This window comes from Physeter macrocephalus, chromosome 20 (assembly GCF_002837175.3).
Source record: "Physeter macrocephalus isolate SW-GA chromosome 20, ASM283717v5, whole genome shotgun sequence".
In the NCBI taxonomy this organism is placed as follows: domain Eukaryota; kingdom Metazoa; phylum Chordata; class Mammalia; order Artiodactyla; family Physeteridae; genus Physeter; species Physeter macrocephalus.
Window position 1 is genome coordinate 53,995,400 of NC_041233.1, and position 20,956 is coordinate 54,016,355.

At 41.4% G+C, this 20,956-nt stretch overlaps 1 protein-coding gene across 1 annotated transcript in view; it reads right to left on the reverse strand.

Moving 5' to 3' along the window:
• The window catches only part of PIK3AP1 (phosphoinositide-3-kinase adaptor protein 1), a 111,230-nt gene extending 90,900 nt beyond the window's left edge, over positions 1–20,330 (reverse strand). The window contains exons 1-2 of the mRNA XM_007119499.2: positions 20,315–20,330; positions 16,376–16,792 (exon numbers count right to left, since the gene is read on the reverse strand). Of these exons, the coding sequence (XP_007119561.2) occupies positions 16,376–16,792; positions 20,315–20,330 (433 nt within the window). The remainder of the gene's footprint in view (positions 1–16,375; positions 16,793–20,314) is intronic.
• Positions 20,331–20,956: the final 626 nt, after the last annotated feature.

Consider the following 20,956-nt stretch of genomic DNA (forward strand, 5'->3'; position numbering starts at 1 on the left):
GGCTCCTGATGACGGAGCTTCTGGCCACCACCTCCTGAGGCAGCCTGCTCCATTGCTTGGCCATTCCAGGTGTTGACATTCTTCCTTAAATCTAGTAGAATTCTGCTTTTCGGTTACCACTGCCCATGAATCCTAACCTGACCTTTGATGCATCATCAAATAACACCATTCTGATTTCCACATACCAGTCCTTCAAATGTTTGAAGGTAATTTTCTTGCCTCTCCTTGATATTTTCTTCTTTAGGAAGACAATCAAGTGTTAGTGGATGAAACTCTGAGTTCAGAATTCGAGGCCTGGGCTCCTGTCTCTACCCAGCTGCGTAGCCTTGGGCAAGTCATTTGACAATACTGAGCCTCAGTTTCACTCTAGCCCCAATTCTATAATTCTATGATTAAACACCCCTTGGTCCGTTCCTCTGTTCCTCAGGCACGGGCATGGTTCCAGATCCCTCATTGCGGCAACGGTCTTTTGCATTTGCTTGACAAGAACAGAATATCAGACCCTCTTTGGGAAAATTCTCAATCCCTCCACTCTCACCAAGTGGCTTGAGTGGAAGCTGCCAAGTTTTTGGAAATCCCACTCCCCAGGCTATCAGCATGGGCCAGTCATAGTCCTCCAATCCCCTTGGCCTACAGTTAGGCACCTGACCCAAGTTCAATTAGTTAGATCTTACCCTGGGATTTTTAAATTTTGGACCAGAGAGAACAAGTATCAATTCCTCTCCGGAGTTAGAACTGGAAGGAGTAAGGAGTGGCAGCTCCTACGGGCTGTAATACTCCTTCTTGGAGATGACCCATCAGAGAATGATGCCAATTTGCGGACATTCACCTTTCTAAGCAGGCCCCCAAAAGAGAGAGCTCTGGCTTATGTGCCTCCCCATCCCTCCAACCTAACTTTCCACTCCTTCGCCTTCTGCCGATAGCTACTCCAGATGGGTAGCTACAGTCTGTGTGTAAAACAAGAAGGGCCATTATTTCTGCCAATATGGCTATCGTTCAGAAGGGCAGCTCAAGACTGCATCTTAGAGCAGTTGTGCCACCTTGCTAAGTCATATTGAGCATGTGGTCACCTCAAACCCCCAGCTCTTTTTCATGTAAACCATGGAAGCCAGGACTTTCCCTCTGCCATGTTATAATTCTATAGCTCAGTTTGTTTTGTTTGGGTGGGGGGGAGTGGGGGATGAAGTTTGAGACCTAATTACAAATAAACACCTAGCCTTGTTAAATGTTGTATGTTGGATTGGAGCCAGCGTTCCTGCCTGTCAAGACTGTTTTGACTCAAGATCCCATCATCAACGGCAAAGCTTCCCAACTGGTCTACCAAATGGGATGGGTTACAGATGTTCCAAGATACTCATTCCCTCAGTTCTCTGCTTGGTGGAACAAAGGTTGGGAGCTGAACCCATGTTAGTGGCTTCCAACTTTGGCAGCCTTGTCATTTCCTGAGTACTCCTATTTCAACTCTCCATAGTTATGGTGTCATAGGAAAGCTAAATTTTTCATAACATAAAAGCATTTACTAACAAGATGCGCATTTACAAAACTGGTCTCCACTTAAACATCTCTGCTTGCTTAATGTCACATATTTATTGCTTATTCTCTCCTAGATTTAGAATTTATCCACAATAAACTATAAATGCAATGTGATTCGGTTATATAGGGTAATTCTAGATTTTGCAAAAGAGTCATCATTTTATAAAGTTGATGAAAGTGACGTTGGAAAACTGTTTGAATCACAAGTAAAGTCACTGTCCATTGGAAAGGTAACCAACTGAACAGGATAAAGTCCACAGAGATGCTGCCCAATTATCAAAAGCAAATGATAGGACTACATAATGATCGAAAGGCGGCCTTGAAAACTGTAAAAGTCAAACTTGTTGTGAATCTTATTTCAATACAACTCTTTTTTTGAAAAGTCAAATGCGAACTAAGGCATGTTATTTTGTGCTGGCATAAAACTGTGTCAGAAAACTGTACTCAATTCCTCTTCCATAAAAGCCAACAAGAGTTGATTCAGTCTTTGTGTGGCTTAAGACTTAGTATAGAGCTGAAATTACAATAAAACTTGTGTTAATATGATCAAATAAATTTATTTTCTTAACTTTTCGAGTTACTTTTCAAAATAAAGTCCCAGTAAAAAAAATTTTTTGTAATATTTACTGTGAAATTTTGGTCCCTGCTTAAGTGTATCCACTTTAACCTGACCTTTTCCTAGGATCGGTTGTCTTTGGATTACGAGGGCCTCCTAAACCTGCATTGTTGCCTTTGTTCCAACTTTCATCCATTGCTCCTTGCCCTGTCCACCTCAGAAACACAGAAAAGTCCTGCTCCTCTGCTTTTCCATGTGAAAGGCCTTCAAAACTCTGTAGACAGTTTCCATGGTTCCAGTGAAACTTCCTTATAGCAGATTTATTTCCTTCAACCGTTTATCTGAGAGAATTTGAAATTACCCCATTCACTACAATCAGTCATTTGACAACTTATTGAGGGCCTACTATGTGTGAAGCATTGTTCTAGGCACTGGGAATACAGTAGTGAACAAAATCCCCACTTTCCTGAGGCTTACATTCTACTCAGGGGACAATAAACAAAATAATTGAATGGATGGATGAGTGGATAGATGGATGGATGGATGGATGGATATCTATATGTGCTTCCCATTGACACAGAGAACACCTCTCAGGTAAACTGACCTATAAGGGTAGAGGATGAGCCTCTTCTAGGACACCAATACTTCTGTTCATAAATCCTCATGTGGCATTTACTTTTTTTGGAGATGACAGTGCTCTGTTGACCATGCTTAGCTTGCCTTCAACTAAAACCACCAGATCTTACAAGTGCAACTCTTAAATATATATCCCTTCATCCTGCTTTTGTACAACTGCTCAATTATTTTCTTGAGCCCTGAGCAGAATTTTATATTGATTCTTATTAATTGTCAACTTATCTTTAGCCTGTCCTTCCAACCAACTCACATTTAGGTGAACTAGAATGTAAAACTTCCAAATTGTGGGAACATAGTAATATATATACCTCAATATCACTGCCATATAGAAACTTAAGGGAACAATCAAAATGTTCATTTTAAAATTAAGTAAAACTACATAAAATTTTAGACAGTCCTAATCACTACTCTGAGAAAATGACAGTCCTGCCTGAAAGCCATGGTTAACTTGGGCAATACGTTACCATTAGATAAACAGGTGCATAATACTTGCCATAACTACAAGCCATGCCTTTTCTTCTTTTTTCCAAGATGGATGCTCAGGAAACTCGTTCTTTCCTCAATGGATGATAATAAGGAACTATCAAAGGGGCCCTCAGGAAATCACAGGTCCCCTTTATTATTCATAGGGAGTTCCCTGACTTCTGCTTCATAATGCTGGACACTCCTGGCATTAAGTAATTAACAGGACAACTGGCTGTTTAGTGGCCGTCTACCTCCAGGACACATAAACTCTGCAAAAGCAGGACTTGAGTATGACTTTTTCATCAGGTCTTCCCAGGGCCTTGCAGAGTGCCACCCCCATGGCAGGCACTCCATAAGCTCAATAAATATTTGTTGAACATAAACATAAATGAACAGTCTCATCTCTGCCACTAACTGTGTAACTATGGGCAATCCCTATCCCTCTGAGTCCTACTTTGTTCATTTTAAACTAGAGAAACTGCGCCAGATGAGCCCAGAGTTTCCTTTTCTAATGTTAATATTCTATATTTCCATCTTGTTGACTCAGTGGCTCCCTGTATCTCTTTTCCCATTAGAGACTCTAAAGCTAGATTGTTTCCAGAGTATGGGCAAGTTTTAATCGAATGAACACCCTGGACCATGGGAGGGATTGTTATTAAAAATAACATTTAGGTTGCCCAATTACTGTATGATTATTTCAGCATTACATTTTTCCTGAAAAACTTCTAACATGAAAATGCTTTATAATCACAGTTGGAGACCTTCTCTAGCAAGAAACCAAGGCTTTGGGAGATGATATTCAGAAAGTGTTGGAAAATGAAAAGGCGGATATGTTTCAGAACAATAACAGGTTGACTCTGTAAGCAGATAGGTTAGAGGGTCCCTGGAAAGAGAAACAGAAATGACTTTCTTGATTTAAGAGAAGCCATTTTGGCCTAAGCCATTTTGTGATCTAAGCCTGGCCGCAATGCTTGCCCTTGAACAGGTCTCAGTAACTGATGATCTTTTTTTTTTTGGCCGGCTGCGTGGCTTACAGGATCTTAGTTCCCCAACCAGGGATTGAACACGAGGTGTGGCAGTGAAAGTGGGACCACTGGACCGCCAGGGAATTCCCAGTAATCTACATCTTAAGCGAACAAGCGAATGCAGAAACAGAGAGAAGGCAGTCACACAATAGTGCAGGGATAAAGCAGAGTCCTAGTTCCTCCTCAAGGGATATACATAATAATATATCTTTGAGTTCTACAGGAACTAAAGCCCCCACCCAGGTGGAGATGGAATGATGAAGTTGACCCTCCCGACTTCAATCAACTAAAGCTTGGACTCTGTCCACCTCTGCCCCAGTTCTATGCTTAATTCTCCTCTGCTCCAGCCCCTTCATGAATATGCATATACCCTTAGCTTAAAACTTCCCCAATTTTGCTGTTCAGGAAGACACTGCTTCGGGAAAGCGCCCGGAGTTCTCCTTACTTGCTGCAAGTAATAATCAGTCCTTCTCTCGATCTTTGGCTAGGTTGTGTCTTCTGGCTCAACACCCACCAAGGGGTGAACCCAGTTTTCTTTTCAGGTTACAACTCCACTTGGGATGCTAAATGCCATATCCTGCAACAGAAATGTTTTCCCACATTTTACACGCTCAAAAAAAAAAAAAAAAAAGAGTCAACAGCTAATGCTAATATTCTCCTATCTGCTAGTTTTGATGAATGTCTATCCCACTGCAAGCCTTAACAATAGCTACAGACACAAACATTAGCTGTATATGTAAAAGAAAACTTATTTTCGTCCAATTTAAAAGTAGAGCATTTTCATTTCATCATCAGTCTCCCCTCTATTTCCTGTGTTATCAGATGTTAGAGAGTGAGCCAACAATCGGTTGTGAAACTGGCGACTTGGCAGATAAAATACGCACATTCAACCAGTATTCTTTTAAATTAAAGGCTAGTATGGGTCTAACCTTGTAAGAGTGATAAGCAAGATACACATATGCAGAAGATACAAACCCAGGAAAAAAAACCTACCGAGGAATTCCCAAAACCACTAAGCCAGTTCTAGAGGTCTCCTCTGTTCATTTCAGATTTCTTCACTTTAATGCTCTCCTTCAAAAGGACACACCCAATTTAATTTCTGCTACTAACGATCCGCATGCACCCCATGCAGTTAACCATTCAAATTATTAACTAGCCTCTGTAATGGCATACCTGGTTCTTTTCTGGGATGCGTTGTCATATCTGGTACATTTTTAAGTATGAACAGAGCAAAACTAAATGCCATTTCCTGCAACAGAAATGTTTTCCCACATTTTACACGCTCAAAAAAAAAAAAAAAAAGAGTCAACAGCTAATGCTAATATTCTCCTATCTGCTAGTTTTGATGAATGTCTATCCCACTGCAAGCCTTAACAATAGCTACAGACTCAAACATTAGCTGTATATGTAAAAGAAAACTTATTTTCGTCCAATTTAAAAGTAGAGCATTTTCATTTCATCATCAGTCTCCCCTCTATTTCCTGTGTTATCAGATGTTAGAGAGTGAGCCAACAATCGGTTGTGAAACTGGCGACTTGGCAGATAAAATACGCACATTCAACCAGTATTCTTTTAAATTAAAGGCTAGTATGGGTCTAACCTTGTAAGAGTGATAAGCAAGATACACATATGCAGAAGATACAAACCCAGGAAAAAAAACCTACCGAGGAATTCCCAAAACCACTAAGCCAGTTCTAGAGGTCTCCTCTGTTCATTTCAGATTTCTTCACTTTAATGCTCTCCTTCAAAAGGACACACCCAATTTAATTTCTGCTACTAACGATCCACATGCACCCCATGCAGTTAACCATTCAAATTATTAACTAGCCTCTGTAATGGCATACCTGGTTCTTTTCTGGGATGCGTTGTCATATCTGGTACATTTTTAAGTATGAACAGAGCAAAAAAGATGCACTCGATAGACCCTGTCTTGCTCTGATTCAGTCAGTTTCTGTTTAGACACATCCTGACTATGTGACCACAAGACAAACCTGCTCCATGGTAACAGATGATGATCCAAAAGGTACCAGCAGCACAGGCTCCCTAAGGATGCTCATGGGAAGGATATCTTTTTCTCCAACTAGGACATTCAAAATGGGCTCAAGAGTAAGGAAAATGGACAACAGTCCATGGTTGCACCCACCCATACAGTCATCCATCCATCCATCCACCATTCACTGGGCACAAAACACTTGTCAGTGGAAACTAGTATTTTCTTTAAAAACATAACCACAGTGAAACTAAAGTAGTCTCCAAATGCTTTTTCCCCTACAGAAAAGGCAAGTTGATCAATTATTGATTTTGTTCGTTTTTCTGTGTCGTGGAAAACCAACTTACCACTGTTTACATCTACATTTTACCCAACTGGCTAAATTAGGAAGTTTTCTGCCCAACAGTCTATATGACAAGGCTACCATGGTTTCAATAACTTCTCCAATGAGCAGATAAAGAGTCATTTACAGCATAAATCATCCTATTTCCTCAGCCATCTCAGACACACTCTCAGTCACGTGAATGGCGGTGGAAACTAAATTGAAAAGCTGTCAAAACATCCTGCAAAAATAGGGAAATTAACAGACCCGTTCTGTCATGCATATTTGCTCCCATTTCCCTTGCCCCCATTACCTTCCTAAGAGCCCACATTCATATATCTACATGTACACCATAATAAACTATATATATATATATATATATATATAAATATATATATATATAAAATGTTAAATACATGCATTCTTTCATTCCCACACAGATAATGGCATATTGTTATGTTCTCCTAAGACTGAACTTGGGCTAATGTCCATAAACAGAAAGCTGTTATTATGTCATTTCAGGTTCTGTTTAAAATTCAGTTGCAAAGGATAACTTTTTAGCTGAAATAATACACTATACCTTGATGGGATTTTGAAAAATATCAGATTGAGAACCAGCAATGAAACGTAAGATATTTAAAATCAAACATGGTTGGAACATGGAATTTCATGGCTGCAAATGTCTGAGATGTCAACTTGTGCTCCTCCCAGCATTTTAATGAAAATAAGAACAGGTCCAGGGTGGCCAGGTGACTTGCCCAAGGTGGCACAGCCCGTTAGTGTCAGAGTCTGTGAAATACACCCGCATTCTCTTACTTCTTGTAATAAAGACTACTTCTTGTAATAGACTGTAGTAACCTAAGAAGACATCAATCTAAATTCCACAAGAGTCAAATTCCATTTGATAAGAGTAAGAGTATGACTCAGTGATAAGTAGCTGTTGCCTCTTTTCAGGCATAGCCCATACGGAGTGAGTGATGGTACAGACATTACAGCAATAACACAAACCAACGTCACTTCCCCTTACCCAGAAAATCAATCTAATGAAGCTGAGAAAAAGGCCAAGGAGTTTGTACAAAGGAACTTAACCCAAAGCTCGAACTACTTGGATTAGCTGGTGTAAGCCCAACTCCTTCCTCTAGACCCATAAAATCCCCATGGACCCATCAGTTTTCTCTTCTAAAATCCCTAAGAACAAAAATTAACATCGTAGAAAAATTAAAACACTGGAGAAATGTCTAAAACAAAAAGTTCAAAATGTCCACCATCCACCCAAAGGCAACCACTATCAACAATTTCTTGTGTATCCTTCCAGGAAAAGAATTCATAAACCAGTATAAATATATATATTTATACACACACACATATAAACCAGCATAAATATAAATAAATATTTATAAATGCTGCTATATGCATACTTTTAAAATTTAGATAGATAGGTAGGTAGATAGATAGAAGCACCCTGGTTTGATTCTGCCTTCTCATAGGTTGCCAGGAGCTCAGTCTCACTAGTTCAGATGATAAACTGGTTATTCCAAGGACAGAAACCCTATTGTTAATCAAAGCTAATTTTGTCTTACCTGACACTGTATTTCTGGAGCCTGGGAACATAGCTAAACAGCTGACCAAATATAGAAGGAGACAAAGAAAGGGGAGGAATGAGGAATAAAAGCAAGAATGAGGAGATCAGAGAGGAAAGGAAAGAAAAAGATGAAGAGGTATTCCCTACAGACCAGCACCTGGCAGATACTCATTCAATACTTTCTGAATGACTGAGTGAATAAATGAATAAAAAACCAGGACAGGCATTTTTAAAAACACATATGACATTTAATGTATTAAACTTTTAACAGATATGGCCCCAATTCTCTGAGAAGTAAGCATCCTGCTTGATCTATACTGTCCAATGTTGTAGCCACTGGCCACGCGTGGCTATTGAACATTTAAAATGTGTGCTCTATGTGTAAAATACACACTAGATTTCAAAGACTTAGTATGAGGAAAAGGATATAAAATATTTCATTAATAATTTTACATTGATTATATGTTAAAATTTTAGATATATTGGGTTAAGTAAAGCAGATTATTAATTCACCTGTTTCTTTTTATTTTATTTTATTTTTTTTACTGCAGCTACTAGAAAACTTTAAATTTCACATGTGGCTCACAGTATACATTTTTTGGATAGTGCTGGTCTTGAACATAGATACTATTATAGCAGTGACTAGATCTGTCTTCCCTGCTCTATTCCAGCACCCAGCACAGGGCCTTGAGAATAGAAGGCTCACTGTGATATCTAGGTAAGGCAATAGCAGGTCTTGAACAACAAGGCAAGAGACCCTTCCCCCAATCCCAGCTCTAATGGAAAAGCAGCTGTGTGAACCTGCCAGGCCTTGTTTTCCTCATCTTTAAAATGGTGATGATAATAATAATGTCTGCCTTATAGGAAAATAGCATGGACCAAATGAGATAATGTTTACAAAAGGGCTTTGAAGGGGTAAAACAGATGTCAGGTTGCTCCTAAGTTCTAGTATCCTCCTCTAGCATAGTCCCAGAAGTGAGATGCAAAAACTACAGAAACAGCAGGGTAAGAAACTAACCGATAAAATTCCTGTATCTGATATTTCCATTCCAGCTTGTGTTAGAAAGTTTAAACAAAAACAGGTGCAAACTTGAGATTCTCACACTAGTGGAAACTTCAGCATTCATCACTCCCTTTTCACTGCATCTCACCAACCACAGTTGACAAGGAGACTTGCAGGTATTTTCCTTGAGGGGCCACAGAAAGTCTAACAACTGGGAGCAGAGGGCTGCCTCTGGGTGGCTGACGAGGTTCACAGCTTTGTGGGAGATTCATAATCCTAGGGGACTCTGAGGCCTCAGGGGAAAAGTTCTGTGGGCACAAAAATCTATCATGGGCATTAGTCCTCGTTAAGTGTTTCAGGTGCAGCTAGGAGAAAGTATCTTGTTCCACAAGGCGGTCAGGGTACCTGGCAAGGGATATCCAAAGGACCCTTGGACATGCTGTAGCTTTTAGTGACACTGGGACAGATTTTACCATCCCAGCTGGGTATCTTCTTCTCCAAATCAAAGATTATTTCAAAAGGAAGATTGTACGAAGAAAGCATTCTTCTGCCAGGGGCATTCAAGGAGGAGCCTTACACGTGGACTAACCCACAGCGAAGAGACAGCAGACCCAACAGCCCAAGGCCACGAGGCAGGAGGACAGCAGAACAAAAACAGTCAATTTCAAGAGGCCCAAGGTCAGATTCTCCCCTCAGTCTCTGCAAGACACCACAGAAGCCCAGAAGCCATCAATGACTTACCACCGGCGAGGCCGCCACACCAAGGAGAGCAAGGAAGGCACGGTGACTTCCCCTTTGCTGGGAAGGTCTGTCACTCTTCCCCTCTCTAAGAGCTGCTGCCTGTGACGTGGACGTGAGCTGTGACATGGCCAAGCCCTGAGCCCCTGGGAACGCTGCCCCGTGACCTGCCCTGTGACAGCCCACAAGGCCTGCGTTGCTGCCAGCTCCTCTAACCAGAAAACCAAGGGACAGGGTAGCAGGCCTGGAGGCAGAGCTTCCAGAACATGGTTGCAGAGCATAAACCACAATGGAGGCTTTTTGAAATTCATATTCCCCAAACCAACCGCTGAGATTCTGGTTCAGTACGTCTAGGGTGGGGCTGAGGCGCCTGCGTTTTAAACAAAGTGCAGGGGCAGTGCCAATGCCCGGTCTGACTTGGGAACCTGTGGTCTAGAGAACTCAGGGAAGCTTCATTGTCCTTAATCCTTTCTCTTTCACAGGCTTTCTTCATGCTTCTTGTCCCCACGTGGAAGAGGGGGGTGTGGGGAAGAGGCTTAGATGTAAGCAAGGCAAAGCAGAGAAGGAGTCTGAAGGCCCTACGTTCCAATGTGAGCTATTCCCAGTCCTCATGCAAGTCATTTAACCTTTCTGAACCTCAGTTTTCTCATCTGTGAAGTGGGGGTAAAACCATCTACCCACTCAGGGTTGTGAGGGGAATAAACACCCATGAAGTGCCCAGTGCATGACTCAGGGTAACTGTCAGAGCATTCACCTTAGTATTTATTAGCTCTTTCCATTAGGGGAAGGAGGGGTGCAGGGCAGTTTCCCATAAGAGTATCTTTGCAAGCGAAAATGTAAATGTAAATAACTGACTTGGGCATAAAGGGAAAGAAAAATAAGTAAATAAACTGCAACAACAGAAAAACCACAGTAAGGGGCCACGAATTCAGGTTACATGGGGAGGGTGGGGAGATGCACAGAGCAGGTGTGCATCACCATCTCTGGGAGCTCTACAGAGATTGGCTGGGAGGAAATCAACAGAGATTCACAAAGATTTAGGCACAAAGCTGTGTGAAGATGTACTGCAACATTATTTTTTTAAATTGGAAAGAGCCTACAGGTATTTTTTCATTTTCTTTTTTTCTTTAACATTATGATAAACATGTATTACAGTTGACCTTGGAACAACATGGGTTTAACTGCGCTGACGAGTTATACGCGGATATTTTTCAGTAAAAATGATCAACTACATGATCCGCGGTTGGCTGAATCTGCGAATGCAGAACCGCGGATACCGAGGGCCTGTGTGGGACTTGAGCATCCGTAGATTTTGGTGTCCTACTTGGGTCCTGGCACCAATCCCCTGCCAATACCGAGGGATGACTCGAAGATTTTTGCCTGCACAGGTGGGGGCAGGGGAGTCGGCGCCCCTAACCCACACGTGGTTTAAGGGTCAACAGTACTTTATTTCAGAAAAAAATGTTCCTTTTTAAATCTGGGTGAAGATTTTGGAATCTATTAGACTAGCTAAAAGCACCTGTATCCCAACTGTTTTCCTTTTAAACTCCAGTTTAACATTCAGATTAGAACATTAATATGAAGAAAGGAAGGCCTCTAAATTTTCCCCATGTAAACAAAAGGCAAAATACATTATAATTGTGGGTACCATCAACACTTCTGAAGCACAAAGGGCATGAGGAAGGATTGGGGGTGCGTTAAGAGAAAACACATATAAAGAAGCTGACAAGATCTCCAATGTAATCCCGAAAAATACTAGAAGAATTGGGTTCACCGCTTCCCTTCGCCCTCAACACAACAAACATACACACACGCATGCATGGACACACAAAATTATGAGAACTTTCGAAATAAAACTCGATGTTACCCACGAAGTCCTCTCCCGCACAGACTAACAGAATCTATTTTTATATTCCAGTGAGATTTGCAGCAAAGAATAGAGCACCAGTAAAAAGAGGAAATAATTTCTGTGCTGTACCTGGGTTTTTCTCACTTCCTTATTTTAAAATAATCACCTAACAAGTCCAAAAAATTCAGAACAATAGTACAGTCTTCTATGCACTGGGTATATATCCCTGCAGACATTTTGGAACTAAACTGAAACACTTAAAAGGTTCTGGGTAATTTGCCATCTAGTTAGAAAACTTATAATGATATATTACAGCGCCGGGGGGCTGGAAGAAACCTTCCAAATCATCTGGTCCAACCCCATCATTTTACAGATGAAGATCTTGGGAAATAAACTGGCTGCTCTAACACACTGAAGACTCTTAATTAAAACATCTGCTCAATTTTAAGGTGCCTGACAAATTTGGAGAGAGGGGATGGGAAATAAAATAAAACCTCCAAAACATTTTTTAGTGGCATAGTAATTATGATCAATGGTCCTATTAAATGAAGAAGCCGTGAGGATCGTGACGGAAGTATACCCCCACTCCAATGTCAGGACCACTTACATCTGGAAAACTGAGAGGTTTACAGCTGTCAGAGCTAACACACTGAATCTATGGGTTGGGGACCAGGAAGAAAACTCAGGAGCCCTACCCTGAAGTCTACTGGCCTAAGCATCAAACACTGGTCTAATTTTATACCTAAACACTGGTCCAGGATTCACCCTTCTGTGATGGTGCCTTCATTTCCAGAAAAAGTAGAGATTTGAGAAAATGGTCCAGGCATAACAGAGATACATGACAATTGACGTGACAAAGGAAGGGTGGCTTAGACCTTGGCTCAGTTTTCAGTGGACCCCTGACCAGCAGCATCAGCAGCACCTGGTTGCTTGTTAGAAATGCAGAATCTTGGGTCCTAACCAGACCTATGGAGGCAGAATCTGCATATTGACAAGAATCCCAGGTCCTCCTGCCCACGTTAAAGTTTGATAAGTATTGATACTTATTTAGATAACACAGCAGCAAGAGAAAGTGTAATTAACTGCCTGTAACCACATTCAATCCAAGTTTCTGGAATAACTACTTCCATCACCAGCTCTACTTTCTAAGGCTTTTGATCTTTAAGCCTTATTTTAAATTTTAAATGGTCTCAATGAATATCTTATTAAATAGTAACATTTGTTGACAAAAATTCAATTAATTATCAAGTTAAGAAGACAAAAAGGGAATTTTATCTGAGCCATACTCAGGATTATATCCCAGGAAGCAGATTCTCAGAAAACTCTGAGAACTGTTCTGCCTGTTAGAAGTTGAAGGCACGGTCATATACATTTCTGAAACAAAGGATCCTACATCAAAATGACATACTGATATTTTACATAAAGTTCACCAAGGATAAATGGTCCAGGTAGACATCTACAAAGCAAGCAGCAAGTCACCGTGACCCCCTACAGGGCTGGGCTGGGAAAGAACACTACTCTTTTAAGAAGTTACACTGCTAGTGTCAGAAGAAAGACAAAAAATTGATCTCTATGGTTGAGCAAGCACTCCCATCTTTGAGGAGCTCCGGTTAATGTGTAATGCGGATGCACACTGCACATTAGGGAAGGAGGCATAAGGCCCAAACAAACACAAAGAGAGAATTTTATGTTTAAGTTTTTCTTACCCTGCCTTAAAATATAAATTTTATTTCATCATGTTTTCTCACAAACTATCTTAAAATTAAGAAAATAAAATATAAATATTCTGGGCACTTTACTATTTTCAAGGGTTACATAGATTATGAATTGAAGTCTTTTTTCCTGCTATTGTCTGCTGGGGTCATAGTAGAAACATGACCAATATTTCTTCAGTTGGGAGTTAGAAACCCCAGGGAGATCTGGTGAAGGAGGAAGACTGAATTCAGAATAGAAATGTTTTCCTAGCAAAAAAAAAGAGAAGCTTCAGGTAAGGGAATTTTATGATCAAAAGGTTGTGAAGGTCACATGGTCCAACCATGGTTCCAAAGCTGAATTCCTTTTACACCACACATGCAATCTCTGCTTGCACACTCCCAGTGATGTGGAACTCATCACCTCCAAAGGCTACTCATCCCATCTTTGCATGCTCTAATTGTTAGAAAGATGCCTGAAATTTGTCTCCCTGTAGCTTTTGATAGCCCCACAATCAGTAACCCCACAATTACTGTCCCTACCATTAGCTCATTCCCATTATCAATTTTCCATTACATTTCCCAGTGGAATTTTTTTTAACAGAGAAAGTCAAAGAAACAAGTTTCATGTATTTATTTCTCATAGGACTGGAGCAGCTTGTATAGTGGGGTGTATGAAAATTTTATTTTTTGCTTTTATTTTGAAGTGTCTTAGGAAAACCTCATGTGTACAAGAGGGATATTAAAATGAATAACTGCAGGTTGTAGAGACTGTAACCAAGGACATAATCATACCAGAAGCCTAGTGTAGGGATAATACTGTCCTTAAACACTGTTTTAGCACTAAACTTCCTGGGAGTCAAAGCAGGTATGAAAAAGGGCAAGAAGGTGGTGCTTCAAAAATGTTTGAGACTCTCTGGCCTAGGGGACTCTAGGTTATCAGCCGTGGAAAGTGTCTTAGATCAAGTCTAATCCCACCTCTTACAGAGAAGGAAACTGAAATTCAAAGAGGCTACATAAATTGCCTAATATTGGGCACATAGTAAGCAGCAGAGCCAAGCAATAGAGTGTCACTACTCATTTTTGCTACAACGCCAGACTTTGAGTCTTGGGTTTGTTAAGAAAGCTTGTTCAGCACAAAAATCAGAGATATAGCACCACATTACTGGGCCAACAGGACATTCCCAAAGCAAACCCAAGCCATCCTGGCACACACACAGACCTCTAAAACCCAAATTCGCAAGTCTAATACCAGATAAGAAAATGATATTGGAGGCATAAGCCATCCTTCCTCCTACGCTTTTTCCTGTAATTCCACTTGTCCCTACATATCCATTGATTCTGAACTACAGAGATTTTCCACTAAGCAGCTTATTTTAATCTGCCATGAAAATAATCTCTTTCTGATGAGAGGTTATTTGCTCTCAAAACAGAAACACCACTGTGAAACACTTCATTCCTTCTGAAACACTTGAAGCTAAAGGCTCATAGCACACTGAGCCAGAGTTATTAGTGAAGAGTAAAATATTATAAGCGATCAACTTACCTAGCACCTGAACATTGGACTCATCCAAACGATATTCAAAGAATTCCTTTTACCATCTATTTTTAAAAATAATACCACTGTAGTATTTTAAAGAACAATCTGGTAGCACACACGGCATGAGATGCCAGTACAGTGACAATACAACCATGGTACTCTGAATGATTGGCAGGTGGGTCACAGCAGCCTGCCCACCAGATCATAAGCTCATCTTCAGCAGTGACAGAAGCCCATCCTCAGAAACAACTAGTTGCATCTCGCTTCTCTGTAAGTTTCAGCAGACCCCCTCAAAGCAATGAAGGGCAATCATGCAAATATGAATTATGTGCTTTTTCTATCCTCGTGTCCTTCCAAAGTAAAGATAAGCAAACCCTGGAAAAATTACTAATCCAGGTCCCAGGTGTTTCAGGTGAGACATCTTCTATGCTCACACTAGTCATTTATATTACAAAATGACCTGGGATGCTACTATGTCAGGTGACCTGATCATATTTATTGGTTTAGAGCAGGCCATTCCTGGGATAAAAGCATCTAGGGAGCTAAGAATTTGTAAATTCTTGATTCAGTCCATTAAATGAGACAGGGGCAGATGAGCCAAATTAATACCCAAGTCAAACCAGGGATAACTGAGCATAGTTACATCGTCCCATAATTTTCCAGGCTTCTTTGCTGGTATCAGGTATATAAGAGCTCAAAGGCAAGAGAACAGAAGATAAACACATAGCCTGCTCATAGCCCACAGTGAGGCAAAATTAGAAAACAAGAAGAGGAAGAAAAGCCGTGACATGCATCCATCCCAGAGCACATCTTCCGTTACTGCTAATCAGAGCATATGTCACACTTCCTGGGGCCACTGAAGTCATTAGCCCCGCCAGAGAGGATCGGAATTTTCCCACTTTAAAAGGAGAAACAGGGCAAAAGACAGAAACTAGCCTGGCAGGAAATAGAGAAGGGAGGTATTTCTCTATAAACATGTTATCCAAAAGCAACACCTTTTCAACCAAAATCTTCAGGTGACCTGATGATAAAATGGAACTGGCTTGCAAGCAGGAAGGGTGGCAGTTGTATTCCTCACACCCCACCAAACTAAGTCTCAGCCTCCCACCCGCACCGACCTCTAGGCTGGAACCTGTGTCCAATGTCTCCCAAGGTGTAGAAAATTCTAGAAAGAGGGCTTGCTTATCCTAGCACAAAACCCATGGGAAAGTGTCATCTTTCTTTCCTGCGGTCAAGGAGACCTACTCTATCCTTATCCCATCCCAGAAATAGGCTGCTCTAAACCAGTAAGTATGACTGGGCCTCTTAGCATAGTGAGGTCCAGGTTCAGCTTGTAATAGCAATGACTAGTGTTAACGCGACAGTGTCTCACCTGAAAAGTCTAGGACTTAGATGGGTCTTTCTTTCCAGGGCTTGCATATCTGTACTTCAGGAGAGACCCTTACCTTCAGAAATGGCCTTCCTCACAGCTGCCACGTAAGTCTCGGGCTCATCATCACAGGTGAGCTCCTGCCAGTGTGCCCAGTCTGGAAAGAAGTCCAGAAACTCCTCGCTGTCCTGCACCCCGCAGAGCAGGCGCACCACGCGGTGTGGAGGATGGAAGGCTCTCTGCAGCAGGGGCAGCAGGGCCGGCTGGCAGAAGCACTGCACCAGCTCCGCAGACAGCAGCACCACGATGCAGCGTGTGCGGAGAAAGAAGCTCAGGTCCTCGGCTGAGAAGGAGGTCTTGGGGCCCAGTCTATAAGTCAGCATCTTCTGGCTATGCACCTGCCGACAGGACAGGAAAAGGTCCTGGAGGTACTGGCACCATTCCTCGGCATCCGAGCTGTAAATGATGAGGATGTCGCATCCTACAAGCATCCCTGAGCAAGAAAGAGGCACAGAAGCATGTTAACACGCCTGCTCCTACTAGGGCTTCCCATGACCTGCAAGATATACCATCCACACGAGGAGCCTGGCACCCACAATCTTTCACCGTCTGCCTCCAGCCTACCTGTCTAACTTCCTTCTCACTTGCAGTCTGTGTTCCAACCATTCCAGACTCCCTGCTTTTGCCCAAACATACCATGCCATTTCAGATCTGTGCATAAGCTATTGCTTCTGCTGGCATGCTCTTCTCCCCACAGCTGATGCAGTATAGGATGATGATGATGATGAAGATGATGATAGCAACTGCAAGCACTTATATAGAGCTTACTATGTTCCAGACACTCGTCCAACCTTATTGCCTCCCAAACTCATTTTATCATCACAGCAACTTTCTAAGGTAGGTACAACTATTAGCCTGATTTTGAAGATGAGAAAATTGAGGTATGGCAGGTTAAGTAATTTGCCCAAGAGCCACAGTGGCAGAGTCAGAATTTGAACTCAGGCAGTTTGATCCCAGAACCTAGCTCTTTCCCAAATACAGTGGTTACAAGCGCAGGTCTGGAATCAGGCAGCCAGACTTAGCATCTTGGCTCTCTGAAGTATTAGCTGTGCAACCTTGGGCAAGTTGCTTAAGTTTTCCAAACCTCATTTATTCATCTGTAAATGGAAATATAAAGGCAATATTTATCAGTGTTTTGTGAAAATTAAATTAGATATTTCATGTAAAGTGCTAAGCATAGTGCTTGACGTATAGTAAACCCTCAATGATTGGTAGCTGGTGTCATTATCCTCACATTAATATAAACAACGCATTAATGTAAAAGTAACCATGGTTGAATTAACATGTTGACCTACACAATACCATTTGTAAGGTGTTTCTCGCCATATATGGTCTGTCACATAGGCTTTCTTCTTCCTCTAATGAAGCACAAATGCCAGAAACAGAGTCCAAAGCCTCAGAGAAGTGTTGAATTAAAAAGGTCTTTTGGGGATCACTTGGCCCAAACTCCTCATTTACAGATAAAAGAAATACTTCATCTGGGAAGATAAAGGAATTTGCTTAAATTCACACTCAGCAAATTAGTTCAGAGCCAGGACTGAAACTCAGGTTGTCCCCTGGTTCCTTATCCAGTCCTCTTGCCAATCTACCTGCTGCCTCCCATCAGGAATTCTGTCAAGAATCTTATGAGCAATAACTCTTATCTTCCCATTATCAAAGTTCAAAGATGCTTGGCTCTTATAACGGTTACCACTGTTGTGGGTCCTCATCTTCCACTAATTCAATGAATTATTCTAAGGGATTTGGAAGGGGTGAGTGCAGAGAAGTAGCCATACATCTACAATGCGATAGGGATCCTTCCTCCCACTTAGAGAAGGAAGCTTGGAATTTTGTCAAACAGGAGTCATCTAAGCTGTGGATTATCACAATTACATGCCATCCCTGGGCCACATTTAGCTGAATGGTTCCTGGCCAAAAGGTCAGAGGCAGGAGTGGGGCAAGACCTGAGCTTCTCAGTTCTGAAAACATCATGAAAGGAACCCCCTTTCCTGCCCCCATCCATCACCATATTCAAAGTTAAAACAATGACATATAAAATGTAAACTCAACACAGTTCTGATATCCCCCAGGATGACAGTACCAAATCTTTTAACACAGTAAATACAACAAAAATGTGGAGTTTCTCTCTTTTTGGAGCCCCTAATTCAGTACTAATACAAAATGCAATAGGCTTCTGTTAACAGCACATTGCAATACCTGCTGCTCATTAAAGACCTCTAGTCATCAAGGAAAGTTTAAAGGTTAATAACAGGGGAAACCGGGTGTGCAATATAAGAGAATTCTCTGTATTACCTTCCCAATTTTTCTTTAAATCTAAAACTTCTAAAATAAAAGTTTAAAAATACAATTTAAATAAAACACGCTTAAGGGTTTAACCTCTTCTAAATGGAAAACCTATTGAAAATGTCTCATTCCTGAGGTTCCAGTGTTAAATTCAACCCCTCTTTGAGCAAAAGTACAGGTATACCTCAGAGATATTGCAGGTTTGGGTCCAGACCACCCCAGCAAAGTGAATATCACAAAAAAGCAAGTCGCCCAAATTTTCGGGTTTCCCGGTGCATATCAAAGTTATGTTTACACTATACTGTAGTCTATTAACTGTGTGAGAGCATTATGTCTTAAAAAACAATTTTACATACCTTAATTAAAAAACGCTTTATTGCTAAAAAATGCTAACCACCATCTGAGCCTTCAGCAAGTCGTAACCCTTCTGCAATAGTCAAAAGTCACTGATCACAAATCACCATAACAAATAGAATAATAATGAAAAAGTCTGAAATATTGCAAGAATTACCAAAATGTGACACAGAGACAGGAAGTGAGGAAATGCTGTTGGAAAAATGGCACCAATAGACTTGCTCGATGCAGGGTTGCCACAAACCTTCAATGTGTAAAAAATGTGGTATCTGAGAAGCGCAATAAAGCCAAGTGCAATAAAACGAGGTATGCCAGTACTTGAGAAGGAAGTGGTTAGTACCTCAGACTAGTTAATATCGCAACCTACTTGGTCACCAACTCATGGTGTGACTTCAGACCAATATACTATATCTAAACAAATTTTTCCTCCATGTAAATGAGGACAACAAAATCTATCACCTCCCTGAACTTTGCTCTGCTGCTGAAACTGAAAGCTGGGGAAGTTGGAGAAAAGTCCAAAGTGTAAGTTAAAGTCCCTCCACAACCTTCTGGGTAACAACACAGGACTAAATGCTTTGTCAGGGACTCTCTCTCATATGTGGGGCACCCCTTTCTTCAAGGAGAATTCCCTTCCTTTAACCATAAGTCACTTCTTCACATGTACCAAATCATTCCTCTCACTGTTGTTTGTTTATTTAGAGAAATGAAGTACATGAATCAACAAGGAGTCCATAAATCCTAGACAGACATAAGGAAGGCTCTTTGCCCTTGTGGAGCTTAAAGACCAGGTTTGGCTATAGAAGGAGAAAGGAATGGATAACAGTAGAAGCAGGAGCTGGCTGGTGGCAACGGGGAGTGATGGTGGTGGTAAAAAACACAGTGACCAAAAGAGAAGTTCCTTTAAAAGATTCAAAATCCACCTGAGAAGAGAACCGAGAAGAAGAGCTTCGGAGCTTCTCAATCTACCCAGCCCAGACCACTTTTTGGTCTGGCATTCCGTTCATCCACCCTGGAGCCCGTGTTTGAATCTGGGCACCGTACTGAAGAGGGGTGTGAGATAGGGAAGGTGACTTGGATAGGGAGAGATCTGGAAACAATTAATGTGAGGAGCTTCCAGACTCCGAGGGTTTCAAGTTTAGAGACTTGGCAGGAGTATTGAGGAACCTCAAGGATCACATGGAAGTTAAGATGACAAAAAATTAAAGGTCCCTTCAGGCCCTTTCATCCTAATAAATCCAGGAATGGTAGAAGGATCTGGAGATAAGAGAAGCCTTGGAGAAAGCGGGCAGAAAACGGTATGAGAGCTTTCTTCAAATACCTGGAGGCTGACACATGGAGGAAAGGATTCTGGTTTTCACTCAGCCAGGCTTGGCCACTTGGGAAAATCACTTATGGCTTCTCTCTCTTCTCTCTCAAATACAAGAGATGTCATGTAAATACAAGATGTAAATACAAGAGATGTCATCAGGAGCCTAGAGACTATTCCAGGATAGGCTGATTCCATTTCATTTTACCTTGCTTCCCAAGTTCTTTCAAAGACAGGGAGCCAAGATTCTCCTTGATTTCCACAAGCAAATATGCCTTTCAAAAAACAAAAGACTAACACTTACCCTTCAGTGGAAGGGAACTGAAGAAGACCACACGATTGAGCCATAAGAAGGAATGAAGTACTGACACATGCTACAACTTGGATGAACCCTGAAAACGTTATGCTACAAAAGAAGTTAGTCACATACTATATGATCCCACTTATATGAAAGTCCAGAGTAGGGAAATCTACAGAGACAGAAAGTAGAACTCAGGGCTAGGGAGAAGGAGGGAACAAGGGGGTGATGGCTAAAGTGTACGGAGTTTCTTTTTGAGGTGATGAAAATGTTCTAAAATTGACTGTGATGGGCTTCCCTGGTGGCGCAGTGGTTGAGAGTCCGCCTGCCGATGCAGGGGACACGGGTTCGTGCAC